Consider the following 27538-nt stretch of genomic DNA (forward strand, 5'->3'; position numbering starts at 1 on the left):
AACACTTGTTATTTCTTATCTTTTGATAATAGTCATCCTAACAGGTATGAGGTGATATCTCATTATGGTTTTGATTTGCAGTTCCCTGATGATTAGTGGTGTTGAGTACCTTTTCGTATACCTGTTGGCCATCTGTAAACATTGCCTCTTCTACCCTTTGGACACTTAGCAATTAACACTGTATTTTGTTATTTCACTTCTCACATCATTCTATCAAGATTTCATGTTCCTTAACTGCGTGAGCCATGTAACCACACGTAGAAGTGATTCTAAAACAATTATAAAACAGTGAGAACATCTTTAAAATAGTCGCTTTTTAAGGTTCTATGCTTATTCCAAAGAGGCTGTCATCTTTCAATGTTTTAAATGCTTCTTTAAAACATGATTCAACTTGAAGAATACAAGAAAATATTTTGCAACTACTACATTTCTAATGTTTGATCAAATGTGAGATTATCTAATTTAATCATCCATACTACACAGCAGAGTTTGTTCTGAATGACTCTTCATTAAAATAAATCCTCAAAAGACAATGACTTACCACCACTGAGAATACACAATAGTCCATGTCACAGGCTCCAGAGGCAATTACAAAAGAGGAGTTCCTAAGGTGTGACATCACATCATTACATACTTCCTCAGAGTGACCATTTGGAAGGTTCAGCTCAACTTCTGCTATGTAAGTCTTGCTGTATTTATGTAAAAATTAATTGCAACATGTCAGCGTCAGACCTTGGGCATAGCTCTTCTTAACATACATAGCATAGCATAGCATACATATGCATATAGTGCATAGTAGGTGCTCCATAGTATGGAATTGACTTGTGGCTTAGTGGTAAGGTGGAATTAAGGTTCAATATGAGATAAGTAGGCAGCAAAAAGAATGGCTAAAAATATTACAAAGGAAATACATTTTTTTCCACGTATAAGTAAATTTGGATTCTAGCCATGGTAGTCTTCTAAGATGCATACTCCATGATTCTAATGCTTTTAAAAAGAGGCATTTCTAACTTTAGGAACTTGGATACTTGTTTTAGAACTAGAAAAAGAAGATACTGGCAAATAGTAGAAAAGTTACTCTGGGAGCCTTGGCAATTGAGCTATTAAGCAATGGATGGCAAGGCCCCAAGGGGTGACTACGAAGAGACAGTTTGGAAAGATTAAAGGAGACCTAAACTGGGTCTTTCACTTATGGATGGCAGTATACTAAGATTGTCTGAAAGAAATCTAGGATCTGAAAACATATGCTCAAATTCAGAGAGATTATCAAACTTATGATTCGTTCCTTCAGTCAATGCTAATTGAGGAACCCCCATATTCTAGGCACTGTTCTAGGCACTGGAGATAACAGTACTGGAAAGAACACTCACAATGCCTCCCTACTTGTCATTATTGTAAGAGCTACATAGGAAAAATGGAGTACACCATTAAAGTGAGTAATGGGGGCTTAACTTTTATAGGACTGACAGGAACTTTCCAAAACTGTTTCTTTACCTGAAAAAAAAGTACTGCTAAAATGGTTATAAATGCAGATTCCTACTTATTATATGATTCTCGCTGAACTATTAAAATATTGACAGTTTATCTGGGACTAATAGAAATAAGAAAAAAACCATTAGTGATTAAAGATAAAGCAGTTCATAATGATGAAATGTGGTTTTAAGTATAATGGTGTCAAGGTAATAAAGCTTAGATAATATTACAAAATGTAGATCAAATACAAGCCACCTGGTCAGGAAGGCATCTTTCTTATGATTTTAAAGTACCCAAGCTACTTGTGGAACCAGTTGAAGCCGTTTATACAAAAGCTTACTGGAGAAAGGCCAAAATATCAAGAGAGAAAGCAATTACCTTTGGATTGAAGAAAAGATCTAACTACTGCAATTCATTACTTAAAAAAATAAACTAGACCTGGGTGCTTATGTTTGTTAAAAGAGCAAAATAACCAATGCACAGTTTTATAAAATGTTATTTGTTTCATGGGAGCCTCTGCTTTTGAACTGTCTAGACACTGAAAGTGCCTATCTGAATGTTAACTTCATGTGGGTGGGGATTTTTGTCTATTTTATCTACTGCTCTTTCTGAAGCACTTAATATAGTGTTTAGCACTATATATTAGCATTATATTAGCATTAGCAGGGCTCGATATTTTTAAATGAATGAATGAATGAATGAAAAGCAAAGTAGCAAATGGTGTCCATATTTATGTAGGAAGGAAAGAAAATCATCAACATGTAAGTAACGTAACATTGAACATAGCACAAACAATATGAACAGATTGAATAAATTAAGTTGAGCTTATGGAAAGAATCTACAAAACTGATATTTTTATACTAAGAAAATAAGCATAAGAATTTAAAGGAACCATTCATCCAGTATATTGTCCATGAAGTCAGATAATCAAATTACAAGGTTGTTTAAATGGATGTTGAATTACATTATGTTCAATTTGTTACTGCAAATGCCAAGTGAAAGATGACCAAACTCTTACTTTTGGATGGCTACCGTAAGACTTTCAAAGGATTGTTTTGCTTTCTATGTGACATTACAAACCTACAGTTTGAAAGGTACAATAATGTGGGTGTATCCACACCTGTACGAGTCTATGCATAACCAATGTCCCTTTATTTGAAGATGATGCTATTAATGCTGATTTTCATCTGTATTTTTCGATGTTGCTAAAGACCAGTGCGTCACTCACCTCAAATAGTCATTTTGCTGTGTCTGTTCCTTCATTTTGCGGCTCCAGTTTGCACTGCCAAGAGATGCTGTGATGTTCAGTCTGCTGGTTTTGCTTAGGAAGAGCCACCTGGTTGCTGATGATTCCTCCCTGGAGTTGATCTGCCTGCTTTATTGCTTTCAGCACTCCGTCATCATGTTATTCCACTTTTAAGTTTTTCAGCCTACCTTTTAGTGCTTCCTCCTAAGAACTTACTGTCAGTACACCTTGGTTTATGCAGATGCTTATTTAAAAGACGGTTTTATTGAAATATCAGTGATCAGCAACTCCTCTGTATGGATAAAAATGAATGATGACAGTAAAATCACAAAATCGTAAAATTAGCAGCACTGTGTTAAGCTACTACTCTGTAGGAGACAGAACAGTCTCTGCTACACAGTCAACAACATTGATTTAGGAAGATATTTTGTATACTGTGTGAACTCTTACCTACTCCTGTAGTTCCTGGTTGTAAACTTTAATGATTCTCCTACAACATCTTTTCAATTCCCATGTAATGCTTCTTAGAAATTCAAAAGAATGTGGAAGTGCAGGAAAATTTACAACATGGGACAAGTCAAGAAAAGTCATTTAGGAAATTGTGTATCTACTAATTGCTAGGCACTGCTGCTAGGCCTTGGGCAAAAAGAGTTAAATAGGACATATTCCCTCCCTTGACCCAGCTCACAGTTGGGTGGAGGACCAGCCATGTACATGGTTCAAAGGGAGCAAGAGCCGAAGACTGGGCAAGGTAGAGATAGGGCAGGGGTGGGAGGGTGGTGGTGATTAATTAACTCTGTGGGTGTGGGAAGGAGTAGGGATGTCAGGGAAGCCTTCCAAGAGAAGGTTTTTAAAGATCAACTTGGAGTCCATCAGGCAGAAAAGAGGGGAGGACATTCCAGAAAGAGAGAACAGATGACACAAAGGCTCAGAGGAGTGAAGCAATATGGTGCACGTGGGGAACTCCACACAGCGAGATATTGCTGAGCCGAGTCTTTATGGGGAACCAAAGGAGATTAAATGTCACTGGGACATAGATTGTATTTGCAACGTGCAGGGTGGCCTAACCTAAATAACGGGACTTATACAGTTTTTAGGATAAAATATATCTTTTCTCTTGAGGCCCTTTTCCATTTTAGTGATTCACCATTTTAAGTGGTGATTGTTGACATGCAATAAAAATTTACCTTGTTAATGCTGGGAGAGCAATCAGGATCCAGTTTATTTTATGAAAAGAACTGATTGTTCCTTTCCTGATGGCCATTAACCATGTTTCTCTTTAGCTGGGACAACTCTTTGTTACCTTACAGAACTGCCCATCTTGTAGTTTCCTTGTGTGGGTTAAATGAGAGATTGGAGATAGCTTTGTATAGTACTGAAACAAAGTATGCCCTCAACAAACAGTTACTGACTGACTGGCCAAGTCTATCAGACATTGGATACATTTAAAGCACGTGATAAGAAATGTACAGTTTTCTGAGTTTATTATGAATTCTGCTGAATCTGTCACATTTGATAAATTATTTGTTTATAAATGACTGCTATCTCTTAACATTTGTATGAATTCACCATGTTTTTCATTTAGCTCTGTAAAAAGAATATTATAATGCTAACTGCTGGTTAACTATTAGGTGAAGAATGTTTTCTTTGAGCAGAGTGAGTGGAGTGGTACTTAATAAATGTTTGTTGAGTCAAAGAGCAAATTATTAATAGCTTTTAGTCAAGGCCTTTGATTCTTTAGCAATTAAATCTCTTTATTCTCAATTTTTACTTTATGGAGAAGTGCTGTCCAATATGATTTAAGTCACATATGTAATTTTATGTTTTTCAGTATTCACATTTGAAAAAATAAAAAGAAACAGTTGAAATTAATTTTAATAATATATTTTATGTAACTCACATCAAAATATTAGCATTTCAAAATGTAATCAATATAAAATTTATTAAAGTGATACCTTACACCCTTTTTTTCTCTACTAAGTCTTTAAAAATCAGTGTGCATTTTATATTTACAGCACATCTCAATTCAGATGATAAATTTTCTAAATTTATCTAAATCTGTATTTAGATTTCAGCATATTTATAGTTGAAAAGATAGATTCATATACCCAAGTTTTTCCCAACATAATTTAAAATTTTCCAATAACTGAATCAAATGTCAGTTTGAAAATTATTTAGAATGATATCAAATGAAAAATTCAGTTCCTCAGTCACACTGGAGAGCTGTCAAGAGCTCAGTGGCCACCTGTAGCTAATACCTACTATATATGACAGAGTAGTTCTAGAGAATTCTGCTCCATAGAGCTGCTGGGAGGCATGCTCATTTAGCACATTTCAGTGTGGGTTTAGCACCTTGCAGATCTTTATTTTTCTTTTGTTTTTGCATTACTTCAATTTTTTTCTGAAACCTTTATTACTCTAACACCTTAGAGGTCAGAAACCTCTAAATTAAACATGCCCCATTTAGTTAATAATCCTAAAAAACATTACTCAAAGACTTAAAATATTCCTTTTGTCATTTCTTCATAGTTGCTGGCACAAGAAGCTACATAATAATGACACAAAAATTTTTGCTTACGTGCATTCTCACTATCAAGGACTATGGCTAAACAGTTTTCATTCAATCACAGTACTGCCTCATGCCATTTTAAGGGGAGGAGAGCTCACACAGGGGTATGCACTCAATAATTCCTTTTAAAAGACACAATGACTCTTTACTAACCCAAGCAAAGTGAAATTTATATATCAAGCCTAAAACTGTGGGTATGAATAGGATTGTTTGAATGCCATTGTTTGGACAGAGTTGTTTCTAGTCTATTTCGTTAACCAAAATTATGGGTTTGAGTTACCCATCCAATAAAAACTCTCTTTGAATGTAGCTCCACTGTTATAAAACTATCTTTATGGGCTGATTTAAAAAATAAGTATCCCTCACTATTATGTAATATTCAATAAGTTTCAGTATGTGAGCACAGTGTAGCAAATATAGCTAAGGGATTTACCCAAGACTTTTAATGTATACTTCAAAATCTCGGAAGCCGCTATGCCAGAATCCTGGGCTCTCCTTTGAGCTCTGTCTCTAACTAGCCATCCTATCTCTGAGGTATAATGACCTTACACGGTGGAGCGGGGAAGGGGGGGGACCTGTTGATCTTGTGACCACTGCAAGACTGAACAGTACCATATATTCCAGTTATCTTTTATCTGTACACTATTAACCTGGTGCATCTGTGATCTTGAATAAGTCAGTTGAGTGGAATTTTGTAAAATGGGAAGAAATATGCTTGTCTGGGTCACCACAAGGATAAAGACATAGGATAATATGTGAGTGGGCATTGAAAAGCAACATCCAAGCGACCAGTTGAAGGAATGATTCATATTCCAATGGGATTGAACACCCTTTCACCGATGCTTGCTTCCTCTCATGTTAACAGGGGTAGTATTGTAACACAAGGTACTTCTGAGTGCCTGCACTGTTGATTGGCAACAACGGCTGTAGTTGATCAGAAAAGTACAAGCTTCTACCCTGGCAACTTCAGTACAGCTTGGTGATTCAGGATCTCTGCAGAGGGACTATAAAAGCTTGGCATCCTGGGTTGTACACCACATTTTAGTGTGCAGCCTTGCAGTTCCAAAGCCTGAATTCTGTTTGAGGAATGGTGATGAACACCTAAGGGATCTTGTGATATTTTTACTTGCTTTGTGAAATTGGGAAGTGTCTACAAATAAAATGCTAAAGAAATAAATACATAGATGATGTTCTAGAAGTGAATATATATGCTGGGTGAGAATTTTTTCTGAGAATCTTTGTATCTGCTATTTTTAGGTCTTTTGGAACATGTTTTAAGGGTCAAGTGTTAAGTTTTCAGAGACAACCTTTACGAGTTAGGATTAAAAAAACCATCTGGTGCAGGGATTCCTCCTTCAAATGGATGAACTTCAGGAGAGAGGAGGAATTTCCTATCATCTTAAGATCCCCATTGGAGGCTTAAGGAAGTAGCTCAAAAATGGAATTTATCCCCTGCTATCTATTGCTCCTTTTATCGTCCTGACCAGTCATGAAAGAAAGTGAAAAAGACATATTGGAAAGACGAGGAATAGTGAGATGGTAAGGTTTTTGTTCTGGAGGCTGAGCGTGCAAAATGTAACCTCTCAAATTAGGAAGAAGCAGCATTGCTTTTTAGGGGGCCCTGCGTAACGCATTACAGAGGGATGTCTGCATGATGTAAGAAGTGGCAGGTGGGTGGAAGGGTGAGGAAGCCACCTGGAGGAGGTAGGCCAGGGCCAAAATCAGAGACATCTCCCCTCCCTCCCTAAACAAGCTCGCCTAAGTGACACTTCCTTGCGTCCCAGGAAGTGACGACCAGCCAGGGTAGACGGCGTGACTCCCGGGGCTCAGCCACTCTGGGGGTGCTGCGGCGGGCGCCTGGCGACCTCTTCCGCCGACCCGGTTCCCAAGGAGGCCGCCCGGTGCCGTGCACCTAGGCGAGCCGCCTGGCCGGAGCGCCTCGCACAGCGTTCTGGAGCAGCGCCTCCGAGGCTGCTGGCGCTTTTAGGGGCTTTTGTGCCCTCTGCCCAACTATTAGAGTGACCCTGAACCCAACGGCTCCCAGGAGAGGGCTCAGGGGAGGACAGAAATTGAGAAAGCTGGGAAACGTGGGAGGAGGGGATGAATTTAAGAATGGGAGAAGTCCTGAGACAGGAGATAGGCGGTGTCGGATCCAGGGTAGAATCGTACCCATTCTTCCCGCATGAAACGGACAAAAAGAGGACCACTCAATTGCATCAGCGCCCTGTCACCTCCCCCCGGCAAAACCCAAACATGAATCAAACTAAAAACCACCAGAAGCTCTGAGACGACCGTACTCCGCGGGTGGGGCGAGAAACAAAAATAAACACGGGGACAGGCGGGCGAGGGAGCGCGGGAGGAGGAGGAGGCGGCCCCGCATCCCTAATGAGGGAATGAATGGAGAGGCCCCCTCGGCTGGCGCCCGCCCACCCGGCGGCGGCCGCCAAGTGCCTCTGGGCGCAGCGTGCCGCGCCCGCCGCTCCTCGCGCAGCCGGCTCGGGCCGCTCCTCCCGGCTCAGGCGCGGCGGCTGTGGCGGCGGCGGGGACCGCGCGGACCGAGCCGGGACGGGGGCGCCGGAGGCGCGGGGCGCCGGGAGCGGGGGCGCCGCCGCGCTGGGCCCCGGGCGCGTGGCTGCGGCTCGGCCGGGCGGCGCCGCTCACCTGAGGCGGGGCCCTGGGCGCGGCGCGGGCGGCGCTGTCAGGGCCGCGGCTCCCGGCTCCCGGCCGCGCTCGGCGGGCCGAGCCAAGCAGTGATTTGCGGCGCCGCTTCACCTTCGGCCATGGCCGGGAGAGCCTAGCGGGGTCCGGACGCCGCCCCCCGGCTCCCGCCCCGCCTCCCAGCCTCGGCGCTGCATCCCGCCGGCCTCGCCGCCCGGCCCGCGCCGGGCAACCGCCCTCGCCCGCAGCCCTCCCTCGCCCCGGCTCGCGTCCCCCGGCGGCGCCGCCGCGGGAAGCGGCTCCCCCTCCCCTTCCGCGGCGTCCTCTCCCCCCGCTCCGCCGCCGGGGCCGCTTGTTGCACCGCCCGCGGCCTGTGGGAGCCGCTCGCCCCGGCCCCGGCCTCGCGCCCGCGGCCGCAACCCCTGCCGCTCGCTCCCGGGGCCCGCAGCCCGGCCCGCGAGACCCCGGCCCGACCCCGCCGCCCGCACAAAATGTCGGCCCGGACGCCATTGCCGACGGTGAATGAGCGGGACACGGAGAACGTGAGTAGCCGGAGCCTCCCCGGGAGCGGCGGGGCCAGACGCTCCCCGGACCCCCGCTTCACCTTCCGCATGGGCCGCCCCGGGTCCCCAGAGCGGCCACCCGCCGCAGGGTGTCCACCTGGCGCCCGGCGTGACCCTCGCCCCGGGCTGAGCCCCCATCCTCCCTTCCAGCCCCATTTCACTGCTTTCCCCTAAAGGGTGAGGGTGGGGGCACCGTAAGTGGCGCCCTCCCCGCGGAGGTGGTCCTCCGGGAGAGGATGGGGTGATGGAGGGCGACAGGCACAAGGAGATGGCAGAGTGGGCATCCCGGATGGCTTTATTTCCACGCGCATTCCGTATCCCCACCCGAATGTTTGCTTTATGATCCCAGACAAGCCATTCGACTGCCTCTTTCCCTTGCTTTTCTGGCTCTTTCGGTCCTTTGCCATCCCACCCGCCTGCATTGCCCCATGACTTTGCTTTTTGTAACACTGTGTCCACATTTGGGTCTTGGGCACCAAAGGGGGAAGGTCGGGAATGGAAGGGACGAGAATGGGAGTAGAGATTGGATGTGTGTGTTGGTGTGTCCCGAGTTTCTACTGCTGTGTGATACTCTTCTATAGAGATGAGCAGAAGAATTTCACCATCAGCTTCTGTGGCCCCAGGGTTACAGCAAAATGTTTAAAAGCTGTATGAAGCCAACGGCTTTTGCTTCTCTTTCTCAAGTCGTTGGTAATAATTCAGGGCAGGTTTTACTTTAAATACCTCTCCTCCTCCTTGGAGTGTCACACGGTGCATTTCTTTGAAGGAAGGATTTTCTGTGTCTTTGATCAAATTGCCCTCAGGAGTTTTTATCTAGATGCAGATGTCCCTGGTGTTTAAACTCTTGAAAACCGAAAGAACCAGATCAGTTGTATTTCCACATTCTGAAAAGTGCAATTGTGTGTGCGCGCGCGAGTTCCTTTGTGGGAAAGGGTTTAAAAATAAATTTTTTAAAAGCCCTCATGACCTGTAAAGAGGGCCTTTGCTGATCTTTCTGACTGGGTTTGCGTACCCCTTAGAGGGGTGCTAAGTTTTGGTCGGCGGTCCAATTTCTGATTGTCTAGTTAACTCCTTGACTCTCCAGCTCTTGGTGTACCACTGCCTTCATAGGATTGGTAAAATAAAATAATGAAGGGTTTTGGCGTTCTTAAACAAAAGATATGAGACAGAAGACATACAAACTCACCCCTGAAGTGTTGGAGGGAGGTATAAACAGATTTTTTAATCTTGGAGAGTAGGGGAGCACAGAAACTTGATATACGAAGGGAGAAGAAATTTTGGTAAGAGACTATTGTAGAAGACCCAGGAAGAGATTTCAGAGTATGCTTTTGTCTTGTCTAGTGTCGTGCATTTCAAATGGTAAAGATACAGTGTAAGGCTGCTGTTACCGTAACTTATAACTTAGTTTACATCGTAACTGTTTTTAAAAGCCTCCTAATGGTTTTTAAAAATATAATTGATACATAATTTTGATTGAGAGATTGAAGAAGGTGACGGAAAAAGGTGCAAAATTGGGTTAAAGTTGATTTTAAAGCCAAGGTAGTACAGAATTTTTCTAACAGAAAATCTTTAAAAAACCGTGTCATTCAGTATGAATGAAAAGTAAGACAGATGATGACCTTTGTTTTTATTAGCAAAACACTCTGTGTGTTTTTAACCTAGGAGAGGTGGAAAAATACATTGTTTTTATTTTCTTTTGGATTTTGAATAGTATAGCTCTTTCCACAGTTGTATGAATAAGGTGCTTTATACAGACATGAGATAGCATTATAGAAATCTGAATCAGGGAATAGTACAAAATGCAGCATCACTTGTAAGACCAAAAAAAAAGGGGGGGGGTTTCAGTTAAGCAATAACAGTGTGCTAAATTTTGCTGTACCTTCTGAAAATGATTATGCTAAGTAAACTGATTTGCTCTGTTTCTGAGCATGTTATTTCAAAGTCACTTTTATGATCTTGTCCCTTGTTGGTTGCATTGTGCATAACTATAGCTCCGTTTAGCTTCCTTTACCCACATCCTGATTTTCTCCTAACTGCCATGTGAAGTACCTATTATACTGTGGCTGTTAATTTATCAATATGTATGCACTCAGTTTTGTTTTTTGAGCTGGAAGGGATAGAGAAGCAGTATTTAAGACAAGGCCTCTCCCCTCAAAGAACTTAAGAAGAAAGGTAAATATAGTCCCAAAGAAATAGTGTACAGTAGAAAGCTGTGTGTAAATAGGGCTAAATTGGTTTATAGGTGCTATAGGTGTTTATCAAAGGGATCACCAGTGATGGCTATTAAATCACCATTCGTGTCTCTCTCTGTTCTCTGGTTGGTAGTAAATGTCATTACCCATTCTTGCTTACCTCTCATCAGTGAAATAAAGGAACATATCTGCTTGTTAGCTAATATATTAAGGCCAGTATGGTAATCAAAATGAACATTTGTTTGAAGTTGTTTTCAGTTAAATTGACACATTTTAAAAAATGGTTGTGAAAATCTACATTCGTGTGACTATTAAATGCTTGTAAGCCGTTTGGAATATTAAGGACATAACTAAAAACATTTTATTACTGCCAAAAATATTTTAATTTAAACAAATAAGGTAATTAAAGAATCTTTGAATTGTATTGTCATTTGCAGTTATTATAAGCATTTTAGTCTATGTGAATGGATTTGGTATCCTTGGGAATATGTGATATCTGCCCTTCCCCATGTCACTAATATATATTGAGGATATGTAAGTAAATGTTAATATTATATACATATTAAACAGTTCAGAAGAAGAGTGTTGCAGCACTGTAACATTAGTAGTAAATATTCTGCTCTTTACTACTACTGTATCTAGTAGAGAGAGAAAGAATTGCTTTTCTCTGAGAACATTCTGTGTGTATTTTTTCAGGAGTATTTTCTTAGATGAAGGATTTGTGTGTGCATTATTAATAGGCCTCAAATGGCTAAATACAACAAAACAACCGATGATTAAAGGCAATGAATACTTCTCAGTGAAGTAGAAAACATATGTTGTAGATCATAGCATTAATTTATGCAAAATGTGTTTGATTTTAGGTTGTAAAGTGTAAGTCCAGAAAGAGAATGGGTATTTGAAATTTTTCTTATTTTTTTTTTTTTTTTGCTTGTTAGATTATACTTGGATAATTCCAGCGTGGATAGAGAGAATATATTACCGTTACTCTTATGTACTTTTAAATGGAGCAAGAATTGTTTTCATGTTTTAGAAAAACTCTAATTTTGCTAATTTTTATGGATCCAAAGTGTCCCGACTAGCTTTCTGTGGTGAAATTTTGGTCAGTATGAAGGAAATTGATTTGATTCCTTCTCGGGATTTTTTTTTTTTTTTTTTGGGATGTTTTAAAATTGACTTTGGTTAAATTTATTTTGAAACTTTTAATAACAAAACTCTTGGTGGTGATTCTTTTCATAGATCTGAATTTCACTGTGATGACTGGAACAACTACCAAGGTGGACATTAGTAGTTTGAAAAGGCAAGAGTGAAGCATGCCTTTGCCACTACTGCTGGGTTTTCTCAGTACCCTGTGCATACCTCTCATGTCACAGGACCTATCACATTGCCTTCTAATTGCTGATTTACTTTGTCTCCTTTGTTGTGTATCGCCAGTGCCAGTACAATGACTAGTAGTAATATATAAGAGATCAGTCCTATAATATTCCCCTTTTGAATTTTTTCATTTGTCATCAAAATATATTAGTGACACTGGGAACGGTAGATATTACATACTACAAAGCTTTCAGAGAGTGAAGTGACCTGCCCAAGGTCATAACGAATATCTGATGTCTTCCACTGTTGCTTCTTGAGGTTTTTGGTTTGCTTTGCTTTTGTCTTAGAGATTTCAAAAGAACATGTGCGATGATATGAGATACTTCATTGGTTGAAGAACAGGGTATGCCATGCTCATCTCATTCCTCAACCTTTGCTGTTTTCTCTGTCTGGAGTGCCCTGTTTTCCCCTTTTCCCAAACTTACAAGTCTCTTATGGCAGGGCTCATGTTTTTAAGAAGACCTCTGAAATGATTGCAGCCAGCATTGTTGTTTGCTGTAGCTGAACATCTGTGTATGTATAGTCCATACCACTGGTCTCCAAAATGGGTATGCAGGATGGTCCATTGTGAGAAAAATATGTCTTTGCCTTCTATCATTTTCCTTCTGAACTCAATGCTATTACTAACTCTCCTTCTTCTCCTTCTCCTTTTTATTCTTTTAAAGTTCAGGTTGTTTAGAATCAGCCACATATTTTAAATTATTATTATTTTTTTACCATTCCCTTTTCCATCTCAGACTTTCCTTTGGAGGTCATTTTCCCTTTTCCTGATAGCATCTTCAAAGTTCTTTTGGTAAAGGATTGTTAGTCATAAACTTTCTTTTTAAAATATGAAAATATTTTTTGTCCATTTTCTTGAAAGATAGCCTTGCTCAGTCTCCAATTCTAAGTTGATATTCCATTGTCTACTTATTTCCATTGTTTCTGTTCAGAAGTCATCTGCCAGTAGGTATAGGTGTCTTTTCTGTCTGTCTCTTTTTAAGATTCTTTTTCTTAGGTGTTATATTTTCACTACAGTGTATTTAAGTATGGATTTCTTTTCTTCTTGTTTGCTTCTCATGTCTTTGAATTCATATTCTTTTTATTAGTTCTGGATACATATCATGTATTATCTTTTTGAACATTGCCTTGCTTCTGGTCTCTTTAGAATTTTATTTTGGTACTCTAATGATTAGATTATGTTGTACCTTAACTCTTCCATATGCCTTAACTTCTTTTCTTTTCTTTTTCTTTTTTTAATTGAAGTATAGTTGATTTACAATGTTGTGTTAGTTTCAGGTGTACACCAAAGTGATTCAGTTATACAGATTCTTTTTTTCATTCTTTTTTCAGATTCTTTTACATTATAGGTTATTACAAGATATTGAATATAGTTCCCTGTGCTGTACAGTAGGTCCTTGTTGTTTATCTATTTTATGTATAGTAGTATGTATCTGTTAATCCCAAATTCCCAATTTATCCTCCCTCCCCCTGCCCTTTTTCCCCTTTGATAACCGTAAGTTTGTTTTCTATTTCTGTGAATCTATTTCTGTTTTGTAAATAAGTTCACTTGTATCATTTTTTTAGATTCCACATGTAAGTGATATCATATGATATTTATTTTTCTCTATCTGACTTACTTTACTTGGTATGGTAATCTCTGGGTCCATCCATGTTGCTGCAAATGGAATTATTTCATTCTTTTTTTAAGGCTGAGTAATATTCCATTGTGTATATATGCCACATCTTCTTTATCTATTCATTTGTTGATGGACATTTAGGTTGCTTCCATGTCTTGGCTATTGTAAATAGTGCTGCTATGAACATTGGGGTGCATGTATCTTCTCTGGATATATGCCCAGGAGTGGGATTGCTGGATCATATGGTAACTCTATTTTTAGTTTTTTAAGGCCCCTCCATACTGTTCTCCATAGTTATGCTTTAACTTCTTGATTCATTTTTTCTGTGAGTTATTGTGTCTTTGTACTACAGGCTGTATAATTTGTTTAGATCTAAACTCTGTGGATTATATCTTTCATAAATTTTGGAAATGGAGCAGCCATTATCTCTCTGAATATAGCCTTACTACTGTTCTCTCTAGTGTTTCTGGTCCTCTGATTAGATATGCTAAAATTCTCTTTCTATGCTACATATGTCTTAGACGCTCATCCATTTTCCCCCCCTATTTCATTGTTTCCCTGTACTGTAATCTATAGTACAATCTGCTGTACAATTTCTGCATGTAACATGTTTAGGTCTATCTTTCAGTTAACTAAAACTCTTTAGCTGTATTTAAATCACTGTTAACCTTTTTGTTGAATTTATTTTTTATACTGGGAAAAAGCACGTAACATGAGATCTGCCTTTTTAACAAATTTCTAAATGTACAATACAATATTGTTAACTGAGGCAGAACCTTTTCATCTTGCATGCCTGAAACTTTATATTCATTGAACAGCTCCCATTTTTCTCTCTCTCTAGCCCCTGGCCACCACAATTCTACTTTCTGCTTCTGTAAGTTTGATTGCTTTAGATACCTCATTTAAGTGGACTCATGCAGTTATTATTTTTTTTGAAGTATAATTGATGTACAATATCATGTAAGTTACAGGTGTACAATGTACTGATTCACAATTTTTAAAGGTTATACTCCATTTATAGTTATTATAAAATATTGGCTATATTCCTTGTGTTGTACAATATATCTTGAAGCTTATTTTATGTGTAATAGTTTGTATCTCTTAATCCCCTACTCCATATTGCTTCTCCCCTCTTCCCTTTCTCCACTGGTAACCCTAGTTTGTTCTCTGTATCTGTGAGTCTATTTCTTTTTTGCTGTATTCACTAGTTTGTTGTATATTTTAGATTCCATATATAAGTGATAGCATACAGTATTTGCCTTTCTCTGTCTGACTTATTTCACTTTGCATAATACCCTCCAAGTCCATCCATGCTGCTGCAAATGGCCAAATTTCATTCTTTTTTATGGCTAAGTAGTATTCCATTGCATACATATACACCACATTTTCTTTGTACATTTGTCTGTTGATGGACACTTAGATTGCTTCCATATCTTGGCAGTTATAAATAATGGTGCTATGAACATTGGCATGCATATATCTTTTCCAGTTAGTGTTTTTGGTTTTTTTTCGGGTATATACCCAGGAGCGGAATTGCTGGGTCACATGGTAGTTGTATTTTTAGTTTTTTAAGAAACTTCCGTATTGTTTTCCACAGTGGCTGAAACACTCTACATTCCCACCAACAGTGTAGGAGGGTTCCCTTTTATCCACATCCTCACCAACATTTGTTATCTGTGTTCTTTTTGATGGTAGCCATCCCAAAAGGTGTGAGGTGATATCTCATTGTGGTTTTCATTTGCATTTCCCTGATGATTAGCAATGTTTATTTTCATGTGCCTCTTGGCCATCTGCATGTCCTCTTTGGAGAAATGTCTATTCATTTCTTCTGCTCATTTTTAAATCGGATTACATTTTTGATATTGAGGTGTATGAGCTGTTTATCTTTTAATTTAATTTTTTATTTTACATTGGGAGTATAGCTGAGTTACAATGTTGTGTTAGTTTCTGGTGTATAACTGAGTGATTCAGTTATACATATATATATATATCCATTCTTTTTCAGATTCTTTTTCCATATAGGTTATTATAGAATATTATAGAATATTGAGTAGAGTTCCCTCTGGTATACAGTAGGTCCTTGTTGATTATCTATTTTATATATAGTAGTGTGTATACATTCATCCCAAACTCCTAATTTATCCCTCCCCTCCCCATGTTTCCCCTTTGGTAACCGTAAGTTCGTTTTTGAAGTCCGTGAGTCTGTTTCTGTTTCTGAAATAAGTTTACTTGTATCATTCTTTTTAGATTCCACATATAAGTGATATCACATATTTGTCTTTCCCTGTCTGACTTAATTCACTTCGTATGATAATCTCTAGGTCCATCCGTGTTGCTGCAAATGGCATTATTTCATTCTTTTCTTTATTGCTGAGTAATACTCCATTGTATATATATGCCACATCTTCTGTATCTGTTCATCTGTTGATGGACATTTAGGTTACTTCAATGTCTTGGCTATTGTAAATAGTGCTGCAGTTAACATTGGGGTGCATGTATCTTTTCAAATTATGGTTTTCTCCAGATAATATGCCCAGGAGTGGGATCTCTGGCTTGTATGGTAGTTCTATTTTTGCTTTTTTAAGGAACCACCATACTGTTCTCCACACTGGTTGTACCAACTTACATTCCCACCAACAGTGTAGGGCGTTTCCCTTTTCTCCACTCCCTCTGCAGCATTTATTGTTTGTAGACTTTTTGACGATGGCCATTCTGTCCAGTGTGGAGTGATACCTCATCGTAGTTTTGATCTGCATTTCTCTAATATTTAGTGATGTTGAGCATCTTTTCATGTGCGTTTTGGCCATCTGTATGTTTCCTTTGGAGAAATGTCTATTTAGATCTTCTGCACATTTTTTGATTGAGTTGTTTGTTTTTTTGATATAGAGCTGCATGAACTGTTAGTATATTTTGGAGATTCATCACTTGTGGGTCGCTTCGTTTGCAAATATTTTCTCCCATTCTGTGGGCTATCTTTTCATTTTGTTTATGGTTTCCTTGGCTGTGCAAAAGCTTTTCAGTTTAATTAGATTCTATTTATTTATTTTTGTTTTTATTTTCATTACTCTAGGAGATGGATCCACAAAGATATTGCTGTGGTTTATGTCAGAGCACCGAACAAAGACCTAGCCATACAGCATGTCCACTTGGTATTCTTTATCTGTCTTAAAAAGAGCAACACTAATTGTTTAAAACAAATGTAAGGAAGTTAAGCCATTCTTGGACTTCTTGAACATGACTATATCTACTTCCCAACCTCACAGTTTGTGGGGCTATGTTTGCTTCTAAGCATTTTATAGTATCTAGCATTACATTTAGGTCTTTAATCCATTTCGAGTTTATTTTTCTGTATGGTGTTAGAGAATGTTCTAATTTCATTCTTTTACATGTAGCTGTCCAGTTTTCCCAGCACCACTTATTAAAGAGACTATCTTTTCTCCATTGTGTATTCTTGCCTCCTTTGCTAGTACTTTGTTGAGGATTTTTGCGTCTATGTTCATCAGTGATATTGGCCTGTAACTTTTTTTGGGGGGGGGTATCTTCGTCTGGTTTTGGTATCAGGGTGATGGTGGCCTCATAGAATGAGTTTGGGAGTGTTCCTTTCTCTGCAATTTTTGGAAAGAGTTTCAAAAGGATAGGCGTTGATTCTTCTCTAAATGTTTGATAAAATTCACCTGTGAAGCCATCTGGTCCTGGACTTTTGTTTGTTGGAAATTTTTCATCACAGTTTCAATGTCAGTACTTGTGATTGGTCTGTTCACATTTTCTATTTTTTCCTGGCTCAGTCTTGGAAGGTTGTACCTTTCTAAGAATTTGTCCATTTTTTCTAGGTTTTCCATTTTGTTGGCATATAGTTGCCTGTAGCAGTCTTTTATGATCCTTTGTATTTCTGTGGTGTCAGTTGTAACTTCTTCTTCCTCATTTCTAATTTTATTGATTTGTGCCCTCTCCCTCTTTTTCTTGATGAGTCTGGCTAGCAGTTTATCAATTTTATCTTTTCAGAGAAGCATCTTTTAGTTTCATTGATCTTTTCTATTGTTTTCTTTGTCTCTATTTCATTTATTCTGCTCTGATGTTTATGATTTCTTTCTTTCTACTAACTTTGGACCTTGTTTGTTCTTTCTCTAGTTGCTTTGGGTGTAAGGTTAGGTTGCTTGTTTGAGATTTTGATTGTTTCCCCAGATGCTTGGATCACTATTAACTTCACCCTTAGAACTGCTTTTGCTGAGTCTCATAGGATTTAGACCGTTGTGTTTTCATTTTCTTTTGTCTCTAGGTATTTTTTCATTTCCTCTTGATTTCTTCAGTGATCCATTGGTTGTTTAGTAGCATATTGTTTAGCCTCCACACGTTTGTGTTTTTTGCAGTTTTTTTCTCATAGTTGATTTCTAGTCTCATAGTGTCGTGGTTGGAAAAGACGCTAGATAGGATTTCAGTTTTCTTAAATTTACAAAGGCTTGTTTTGTAGCCTAGCATGTGATCTCTCCTGGAGAGTGTTCCATGTGCACTTGGAAAGAACGTGTATTCTTTTTTTTAAAGAATATTAAAAATCTACATATTATTTATTCTTAAAGTATACTTTTGGTAAAAATAATCACAAATATTAAAAAAGTTCTGCATATTAGTTTTTGGGTAATGACGCAATTCTATTCATCATGGTGCTAAATTCATTTTTGTTTTTGTTTTTTAATTAAAATTTTTTTTGTAGTTGATTTAAAATGTTGTGTTAGTTTCTTCTGTACAGCAAAGTGAATCAGTTTTGTACATGCATATATCCACTCTTTCTAGAACGTGTATTCTGATGCTCTTGGATGGAATGCTTTCTATATATCAATTAAGTCCATCTGCTCTATTGTGTCATTTAAGGCCAGTGTTTCCTTATTGATTTTCTATCTGGATGATCTGTCCATTGATGTAAGTGGGGTTTTAAAGTCCCCTACTATTACTGTGTTACTGTCGATTCCTCCCTTTATGTCTGTTAATACTTGCTTTATGTATTTAGGATTTCCTATGTTGGATGTATATATATTTACAATTATTATATCTACTTCTTGGACTGATCCCTTGATCATTATGTAGTGTCCTTCTTTTTCTTTTGTAACAGTCTTTATTTTAAAGCCTATTTTGTCTGATATAACCGTTGCTACCCCGGCTTTCTTTAGATTTCCATTTGCATGCAATACCTTTTTCCATCCCCTCATTTTCAGTCTGTGTCTTTATATATGAGGTGAGTCTTTTGTAGACAGCATATATATGGGTCTTTTTTTTTGTTTGTTTCCATTCAGCCGGGCTGTGTCTTTTGATTGGAACATTTAGTCCATTTAAATTTAAGGTAATTATTGCTGTGTATGTTCTTATTGCCATTTTGTTACTTGTTTTGGGTTGTTTTTATAGGTCTTTTTTTTCCCTTCTTCTTTTGTTTTCTTCTCTTGTGATTTGATGACTATCTTTAGTTTTATGTTTGGTATCCTTTTTCTTTTTTTGTGTGTATCTATTATAGATTTTTGGTTTATGGTTACCATGAGGTTTTTATTTAGCAACCTGTATATATGTGATTGTTTTAATTTGCTGGTCTCTTAATTTCAAATGGATTTTGAAAACCCTGCATTGGTACTCTCCTCCCCTCACAACTACTGTTTTTGATATCATATTTTACATTTAATTGTTATGTGTATCCCTTAACTGCTTATTGTGGATATAGATGATCTTACTACTTTTGTCTTTTTAATTTCCTATTAGCTTTGTGCCTGGATGATTTCCTACCTTTTTGTTATATTTGCCTCTACTGATGAGCTTTTTCATTTTGTAATTTTCATGTTTCTAGTTGTGGCCTTTTCTTTTTTCACTTAGAGGAGTTCCTTTAGTATTTGTTTAAAGGTGGTTTGGTAGTGCTGAACTCTTTTAGGTTTTGCTTATCTGTAAAGCTTTTAATCTCTCCATCAAATCTGAACAAGAGCATTGCTGGATAGAGTATTTTTGGTTGTAGGTCTTTCCTGTTCATTACTTTAAATATATTGTGCCACTCCCTTCTGGCCTGCAGGGTTTCTGCTGTAAAGTCAGCTGATAGCCTTATGGGAGTTCCCTTGTATATTGTTTGTTGCTTTTCCCTTGTTGCTTTTAATGTTGTCTTAACTGTTTGCCATTTTAACTACAGTGTGTCTTTGTGTATTCCTCTTTAGGCTAATCCTGTATGGGACTTTCTGTGCCTACTGGACTTGGATATCTGTTTCTTTCCCAAGGTTAGAAAAGTTTTCAGCTATGATGTTTTCAAATATGTTCTCTTCCCCTTTCTCTCTCTCTTCTCCTTCTGGGATCCTTATAATGTGAATATTAGTGTGCTTGATGTTGTCCCAGAGGTCTCTTAAACTGTCCTCATTTTTTGTCATTCTTTTTTTCTTCTTTTCTCTTCAGCATCAGTGATTTTCCCTACTTTGTCTTATAGTTTGCTGATCTGTTCCTATTTATCATTTAGTTTACTGTTGATTGTTTCTAGTGTATTTTTGATTTCAGTTAGTGTAATCTTCATCTCTGTTTGGTTGTTCTTTATATTTTCCAACTCTTTGTTAAAAACTTCTAAGTTGTCACTCTGTACATTCATTCTTCTTCTGAATTCTTTGATCATCTTTATGATCACTACCCTGAACACCTTCTTGTGTAGATTGCTTCTCTCCAATTCACTTAGTTCTCTTTCTGGGATTTTATCTTGTTTCTTTGTTTGAGGGTTTATCTTATTTCTCTATCACCACATTTTACCTAAGTTACTGTTTTTATTTTTTTTGTATCTGGTAGGTTGATTATGTTTCCCAAGAATGCAGTTCCTCTCATCACCCAAGAGATATGCTCTAGGAGTTCCCCCTATGAGGGCTGCGTGGGTCCTTCTGTTGCTGTGGGCTGTGTGGGCAGTCTGATAGGCTTGGTTGGCTCCCAGTCTGCTAGTTTGCCAGGCCCTGCTTTGTGCAGAGGCTGCTGGCCGCTGGTTAGTGGTACTGGGTCACGAAGTGGCTGTTTACGGAACCCCTAGGCTCCCCGGAGCTTATGCTGGCTCACTGATGGGCAGAGTCAGGATCCTGAAGACTCTGGGGCTGTTGCCCACTCACTGGTGGTTGAAGCCAGGTCCTGGGGTTAGTGCTGGACTGCTCACAGACAGCACCAGGTGCTGGAGTTTGGTTGCCTAGGGATCCCAGAGCTGGTGTCAGGTCATTGGTTGGTGGGGCTGGTTCCTGACAGAGTTGGATATGGGGTGTGGGGTGTCCTGAAGCTTGTGTTGGCCCGATAGTGGGCAGGGCAGGGGTCCTGCTTGTCTCAGGGCAGGGTCTGGCCTGCTGTGGGCAGGCTGGGCCTGCAGGCTGTTGGATTGTCATTTTCTTGCATCTAGTGCCTGCCCCCTGGTTGGTGAGGCTGCTCCAGAGGCTAGAGCAAGCTTCCTGGAAGACAGCCGGTTGGGGCAGTAGATTCTGGAGCTGGTGCCTGTCCAGTGATGGTTGGATTTGAGTCCTGGGCCCTCTGGTGGGCAGGGCGATATCTTGAGGCATGTCTAGAGGTGCTGTGGGCTCAGGAGGTCTTTAGGCAGTCTGTTTGCTGATGGGTGAGACTGTGTTCCCACCCAGTTGCTTGGCCAGAGGCGTCCCACCACTGGTCCTACAGGCTGTTTTGGGGGGCACAAGTCTCAGTGCTGATGAGTGGGGTGGGATTCCACAATGGCACCCGCCAGCACAAGTATTCATGAGGTAGAAGGGGTCCGTGGTGTGAGCTGCAGCTGCCCCCCACCTCTCTGGGAGACTCTCCAAGATCAGCAGATGGGTCTGGTCCAGGCTTCTATCAAATTACTGCTTTTACCCTGGGTCCTAGAACATGTGAGATTTTGTGTGCACCCTTTATTGGTGAAGTCTCTATTTCCCCCAGTCCTGTGGGGCTCCCAAAATTATGCCCTGTTGGCCTTCAAAGCCAAATCCTCTGGGGGCTTGTCTTCCTGGTATAAGACTCTGGGGCTGGGGAGCCTGACATGGGCACAGAGCTCTAACTCCTATGGGAGAACCTCTGGAATGTAATTATTCTCCAGTTTGTGGGTTACCCATCTGGGAGTATGGGACTTGACTATATTGCAAGTCTGCCTCTCCTACCTGTCTTGCTGTGTTTCCTTCTTTATGTCTTTAGTTATAGAAGATCTCTTCTGGTGGGTTCTGGTCCTTCTCATTGATGGTTGTTCCGCCGATCATTGTGATCTTGACGTGTTCTTAAGAGGAGGTGAGCTCAGGGTCTTTCTACTCTGCCATCTTGGTCCTACTGGACTCATGCAGTATTAATCATTCTATGACTGGCTAATTTAATTTAGAATAGTATTCTCAAGTTCCATCCATGTTGTAGCATATGACAGAATTTCCTTCCTTTTATGGTGGAAAAATACTCCGTTGAATGTATATCACACATTTTCTTTATCCATTTAGCTATTGATGGACATTTGGATTGCTTTCATATCTTGGCTATTGTGAATAATGGTGTAGTGACTGTGGGAGTGCAAATATCTCTTTGATATTTTGATATTTCTTATTCCAATTCTTTTGAATAAATACCTAGAAGTGGGATTGCTGGGTCATAGGGTAGTTCTATTTTTAACTTTTTGAGGAACCTCTGTACCATTTTCCATAGTGGCTGCACCATTTTACATTACCACTAACTGCACAAGGGTTCTGATTTCTCCATATCCTCGTCAACATTTGTTATTTCCTGGTTTTGTGTTTTGATAGTATATTCTAACAGGTGTAAAGTGATCCCTCATTGTGGTTTTGATTTGCATTTCCCTGATGATTAGTGATGTTGAGCATCTTTTCATATACCTGTTGGCCATTTATACATCTTTGGAGAAATATCTATTCAAATCCTTTGCCCATTTAAAAGAGTCTGATTGCTTTTTTGCTGTTGAATTGTAGGAGTTCCTTACATATTTTGGATGTTAGCCCCTTTTCAGATATACGGTTTGCAAATCTTTCCTTTCATTCCATAGGTTGCTTTTTCACTCTGTTGATAGTTTTCCTTTGCTGTGCAGAAGCTTTTTAGTGTGATGTAATCCCACCTACTTATTTTTGCTTTGGTTGCCTGTGTTTTTGGTGTCATATCCATGAAATCATTGCCAAGACCAATGTGGTGAACCTTTCCCTCTATGTTTTCTTTTAGGAGTTTTATAGTTTCAGGCCTTAAGTTTAAGTCTTTAATCCATTTTGAGTTAAATTTTGTGTATTATATAAGAGAAAGTTCCATTTTCTTTCTTTTACATCTGGATATCCAGTTTTCCCAGCACCATTTGTTGAAACAGACTGTGTTTTTCCCCTTGTGTATTCTTGGCACTCTTGTCAAAGATCATTTGACCATATATAGATAGATTTATTTTTGGTCTCTAGATTTTGTTCCATTGGTTTATATGTCTGTCTATATGCCAGTACCATACTGTTTTATTACTTGTAGCTTTGTAATATGTTCTGAAGTCAGAAAGTGTAAGACCTTCAGCTTTGTTCTTTCTCAAGCTTGTTTTGGCTATTTAGGGTCCTTATGGTTCCCAGTGGATTTTAGGACTGTTTTTTCTGTTTCTGTAAAAAGTGCCATTGGGGTTTTGATAGGGAGTGTGTTGAATCTGTAGTTTCTTTGGGTAGTATGGACATTTTATCAACATTAAATCTTACAATCTATGACATAGGAGATCCTTCCATTTACTTGTGTCTTTAATTTCTTGTAGCAATGTTTTGTAGTTTTCAGTGTAAAAGTATTTTGTCTCCTTGGTTAAGTTTATTCCTGAGCATTTTATTGTTTTTGATGCTATTATAAATGGAATTGTTTTCTTAATTTTCTTTTTGCATCGTTTGTTGGTACTGTATAGAAGCATATCTGATATTTGTTGATTTTGTACTGAAACTTTTATGAATTTGTTTATAGTTCAAACAGTTTGTGTGTGTTTGTGTGTGTGTAATTTATAGGGTGTTCTACATATAAGATCGTTTCGTACGCAGAGATACTTTTACTTTTTCCTTTACAATTGGATGCCCTTTATTTATTTTTCTTGCCTAATTGCTTTGGCTAGGACTTCCAGTACAGTTGGCCCTATATATCTGCAGGGTCAGCATCTATGGGTCCAACCAATTGCAACTAAAAAAAATTCAAAAAGTAAAATTACAGAAAGTTCCATAAAGCAAAAGTTGAATTTGTTGTGCACTAAGAACTATTTACATCGCTTTTATTCATATTATATTATTATATTACTTAATAGTAATCTAGAGATGATTTAAGTATGTGGAAGGATGTGTGTAGGTTATATACAAGTACTCTTTCATTTTATGTAAGGGACTTGAGCATCTGTAGATTTCGGTATCCATTGGGGGAGAGGGGCCTGGAACCTATCCCCTGAGGATACTGAGGGATGAGTGTACTGTGTTGAATATAAGAGGCAATAGTGAGTATACTTTCCTTATTCCTGATCTTAGAGAAAAGACTTTCAGTATGGTGTTAGCTGTGGGCTTTTCATATGAAGCTTTTATTATGCTGAGGTAATTTTTCTATTCCTGGAGAGTTGAGAATTTTTATCATGAAAGAGCATTGAATTTTGTCAAATGCCTTTTATGCATCAATAGAGATGATCATATGATTTTTATCCTTTGTTCTATTAGTGTGGTATGTTACATTGGTTATCATATGTTGACCATCTTTGTATCTTTGCAATAAATTCAACTTTGTCATAGTGTATGATCCTTTAATATGTTTTAAATTTGGTTTGCTAATATGTTTAGGATTTTTGCATTTATATTCATCAGGGTTATTGGCCTTTAGTTTTCTTTTATTGTAGTGTCTTTTTCTGGCTTTGGTATTAGTGTAATGCTGGCCTCATATGATGAGTTAGGAAGTGTTCCCCTCTCTTCAATTTTTGGAAAAGTTTAAGAAGGACTGGTATTAATTCTTCTTTAAATGTTTGATGGAATTCACCAGTAAAGCCGTCTGGTACTGGGTTTTTCTTTGTTGGAAGGTGTTCGATGACTAATTCTATCTCCTTACTAGTTATATATCTCCCCAGATTTTCTGTTTCTTTATGGTTCAGTCTCGGTAGGTTGTGTTTGTAGGGATTTCTCCATTTCCTCTAGGTTATTCTTGGCATGTAATTAATTGTTCATAGCAGTCCCTTAGGGTCCTTTATATTTCTGTGGCATCAGTTGAATGGTCTCCTTTTCATTTATGATTTTATTTATTTGAGTCTTCTCTCTCTCTTTTTTAGTTAGCCTAGCTAAAAAAATGTCATTTGTTAATTTACATAAAACCAACTCTTTGTTGACTTTTTCTATTCTCTATTTCATGTATTTCTGCCATACTTTTAATTGTAATATCTTTCCTTCTGCTAGTTTTGGGCTTAGGTTTTTTTTCTTTATCTAGTTCCTTGAGGTGTAGAGTTAGGTTATTTGAGAGAGATATATATATATATATATATATATAAATATATATGTATTTTTTTTTGATGTAGGCATTTATTGCTCTAAATGCCCCTCAGTACTGCTTTTGCTTCATCTCCATACATTTTTGTGTATTGTGTTTTCATTTGTCTCAAGATATGTTTCTAATTTCCTCTTTGATCCATTGGTTGTTCAAGAATGTGTTAATTTCCACATACATGTGAATTTTCCATTTTTTCTTCCTGTTATTGATTTCAAATTTTATACCAGTTTGGATAAGATATTTGGTATGATTTTAGTATTCTTAAATTTGTTAAGACTTGTTTTGTCACCTGGAGACCATTGCATGTGCTTTTCTGCTGCTGTTGAGTGAAATGTTCGTAATATTTCTGTTAGGTTCATCTAGTCTTTAGTGTTGTTCAAGTCCTCTGTTTTCTCTTTGATCTTCTGTTGGGGTTCTAGCCATTATTAACAGTGAGGTGGTAAAATCTAATGTTATTGTGTTGCTGTCTATTTCTCTCCTAATTTCAGTCAGTGTTTGCTTTGTGTATTTAAGTGCTTTGGTGTTGGGTCTAGAAATATTTATAATTGTTATATCTTCCTGGTGAATTGACCGTTTTATCATTATATAATGTCCTTCTTTGTCTCTTGCGACATTTTTTGACTTAAAGTCTAATTTGTCTGATATAAATATGGCCATGCCTGCTCTCTTTCGGTTACCATTTGCATGGATATCTTCTTCCATGCTTTCACTTTCAGCATATGTGTGTCCTTAAATCTAAAGCGAGTCTCTTTTAAATGGCATCTAGTTGGGATTTTCATTTTTTTTAAAAAATCCTTTCAGTCACTGTGTCTTTTGAGCATGGAGTTTAAATTATTTATATCTAAAGTAGTTATTGATAGGGAAGGATTTACTTTTGCTATTTTGTTAATTGTTTTCTGTCTTATAATTTTTTTTGTCTCAACATCTTTTGCTGTCTTTTTATGTGTTTTGATTTTTGTTTTGTAGTAACATGCTTTGATTTATTTCTCCTGTGTGTGTGTGTGTGTGTGTGTATGTGTATGTGTTTTCTGTAGGTATTTTCTTTGTGGTTACCATGGGGCTCATCTAAAATGTTTTATAGTTACAGCAATCTATTTTAAGCCGATAACAATTTAACTTCAATTTCATACAAAAATTTCGAGCTTTTATTTTTCCCTCCTCAGTACTTTATAGTATTGTTTGCACAAATTATATCTTTTTATATTGTGTTTTTTAACATACATTTATAGTTATAATTTAAAAAATATTTTTGTTTTTTAACTAATGTACCAGAATTAAAATGATTTATGTACCATCATTACTGTATTATAGTATTTTGTATTTGTCTGTGTATTTGTTTTTACCAGCAGACTTTATACTTTCATATGCTTTCCTGTTGCTGTTTAGTGTCTTTTGTTTCAATTTGAATGACTGCCTGTAGCATTTCATGTAAGGCAGGTCTAGTGGTGATAAATTCCCTCAGCTTTTGTTTATCTTTGAAAATTTTTCTTTCCTTCATTTTGAAGGACAGTTTTCCTGGATACAGCATTCTTGGTTGGCAGGGTTTTTTTTTTCCTTTCACCAGTTTGAATGTATTAATTGCATTTTTTCCTGGTCTGCAAATTTTCTGCTGAGAAATCTGCTGCTAGGTTTGTGGGAGTTCCTTTGTATGTGACAAGTACTTTTTTTCTTGCTGCTTTCAAAATTCTCTGTCTTTGACTTTTGAAAATTTGATTATAATGTGTCTTGGTGTGGACATATTTGGGTTCATCCTGTTTGGGGTTCATCCTATTTAAATTCTCTTAGGTTTCTTAAATCTGGATATCCATTTCCTTCTCCATATTTGGGAATTTTTCAGCCATTTTTTTCCTTAAATAAACTTTCTGTCCTTTCTCTCTCATCTTCTAAGACCCCAAAATGTGGGTATTAGTCCCTGTAAATACCATAGGTATCCCATAAGCACTTTAGGCTTTCTTCACTCTTTTTTCATTATTTTTTCTTTTTGTTTTTCTGACTAGATAATTACAAACAACCTGTCTTCAAGTTTGTTGATTCTTTATTCTGCTTGATCAAGAATTGGTTGAACCCCTTTACTGAATTTTTCAGTTTAGTTATTGCATTCTTCAGCTGCAAAATTTCTGTTTGGTTCTTTTATCTCTTTATTGATATTCTGATTTTGTTTATGCATCATTTTCATAAGCTCATTGAGCATCTTTATGTCAGTTATTTTGAACTCCTTGTCAGGTAATACGTATAACTCTGGTTTCTTTAGGCTTGATTTCTGGAGACTTATTTTCTTTCCTTGAGTGGATCATGGTCATGTGTTTTTTTTGTTTTTTGTTTTTATGTTCCTTGTAGCTTTGTGTTGGTAACCACACCTGTAAAAAAAAATGGCTACC

The 27538-nt window shown here is 38.3% G+C and overlaps 1 protein-coding gene across 4 annotated transcripts in view; it reads left to right on the top strand.

Annotated features, from left to right (window-relative positions):
- Positions 1–8355: 8355 nt before the first annotated feature.
- The window catches only part of MARK1 (microtubule affinity regulating kinase 1), a 143185-nt gene continuing 124002 nt past the window's right edge, over positions 8356–27538 (top strand). For all 4 annotated transcript variants that reach the window (XM_061185322.1, XM_061185323.1, XM_061185324.1 and 1 more), the window contains exon 1: positions 8356–8488. In XM_061185322.1, the coding sequence (XP_061041305.1) occupies positions 8438–8488 (51 nt within the window). In that variant the 5' untranslated portion in view covers positions 8356–8437. The remainder of the gene's footprint in view (positions 8489–27538) is intronic.

The sequence above is a fragment of the Eubalaena glacialis genome, chromosome 3, assembly GCF_028564815.1.
Source record: "Eubalaena glacialis isolate mEubGla1 chromosome 3, mEubGla1.1.hap2.+ XY, whole genome shotgun sequence".
Classification (NCBI taxonomy): Eukaryota; Metazoa; Chordata; class Mammalia; order Artiodactyla; family Balaenidae; genus Eubalaena; species Eubalaena glacialis.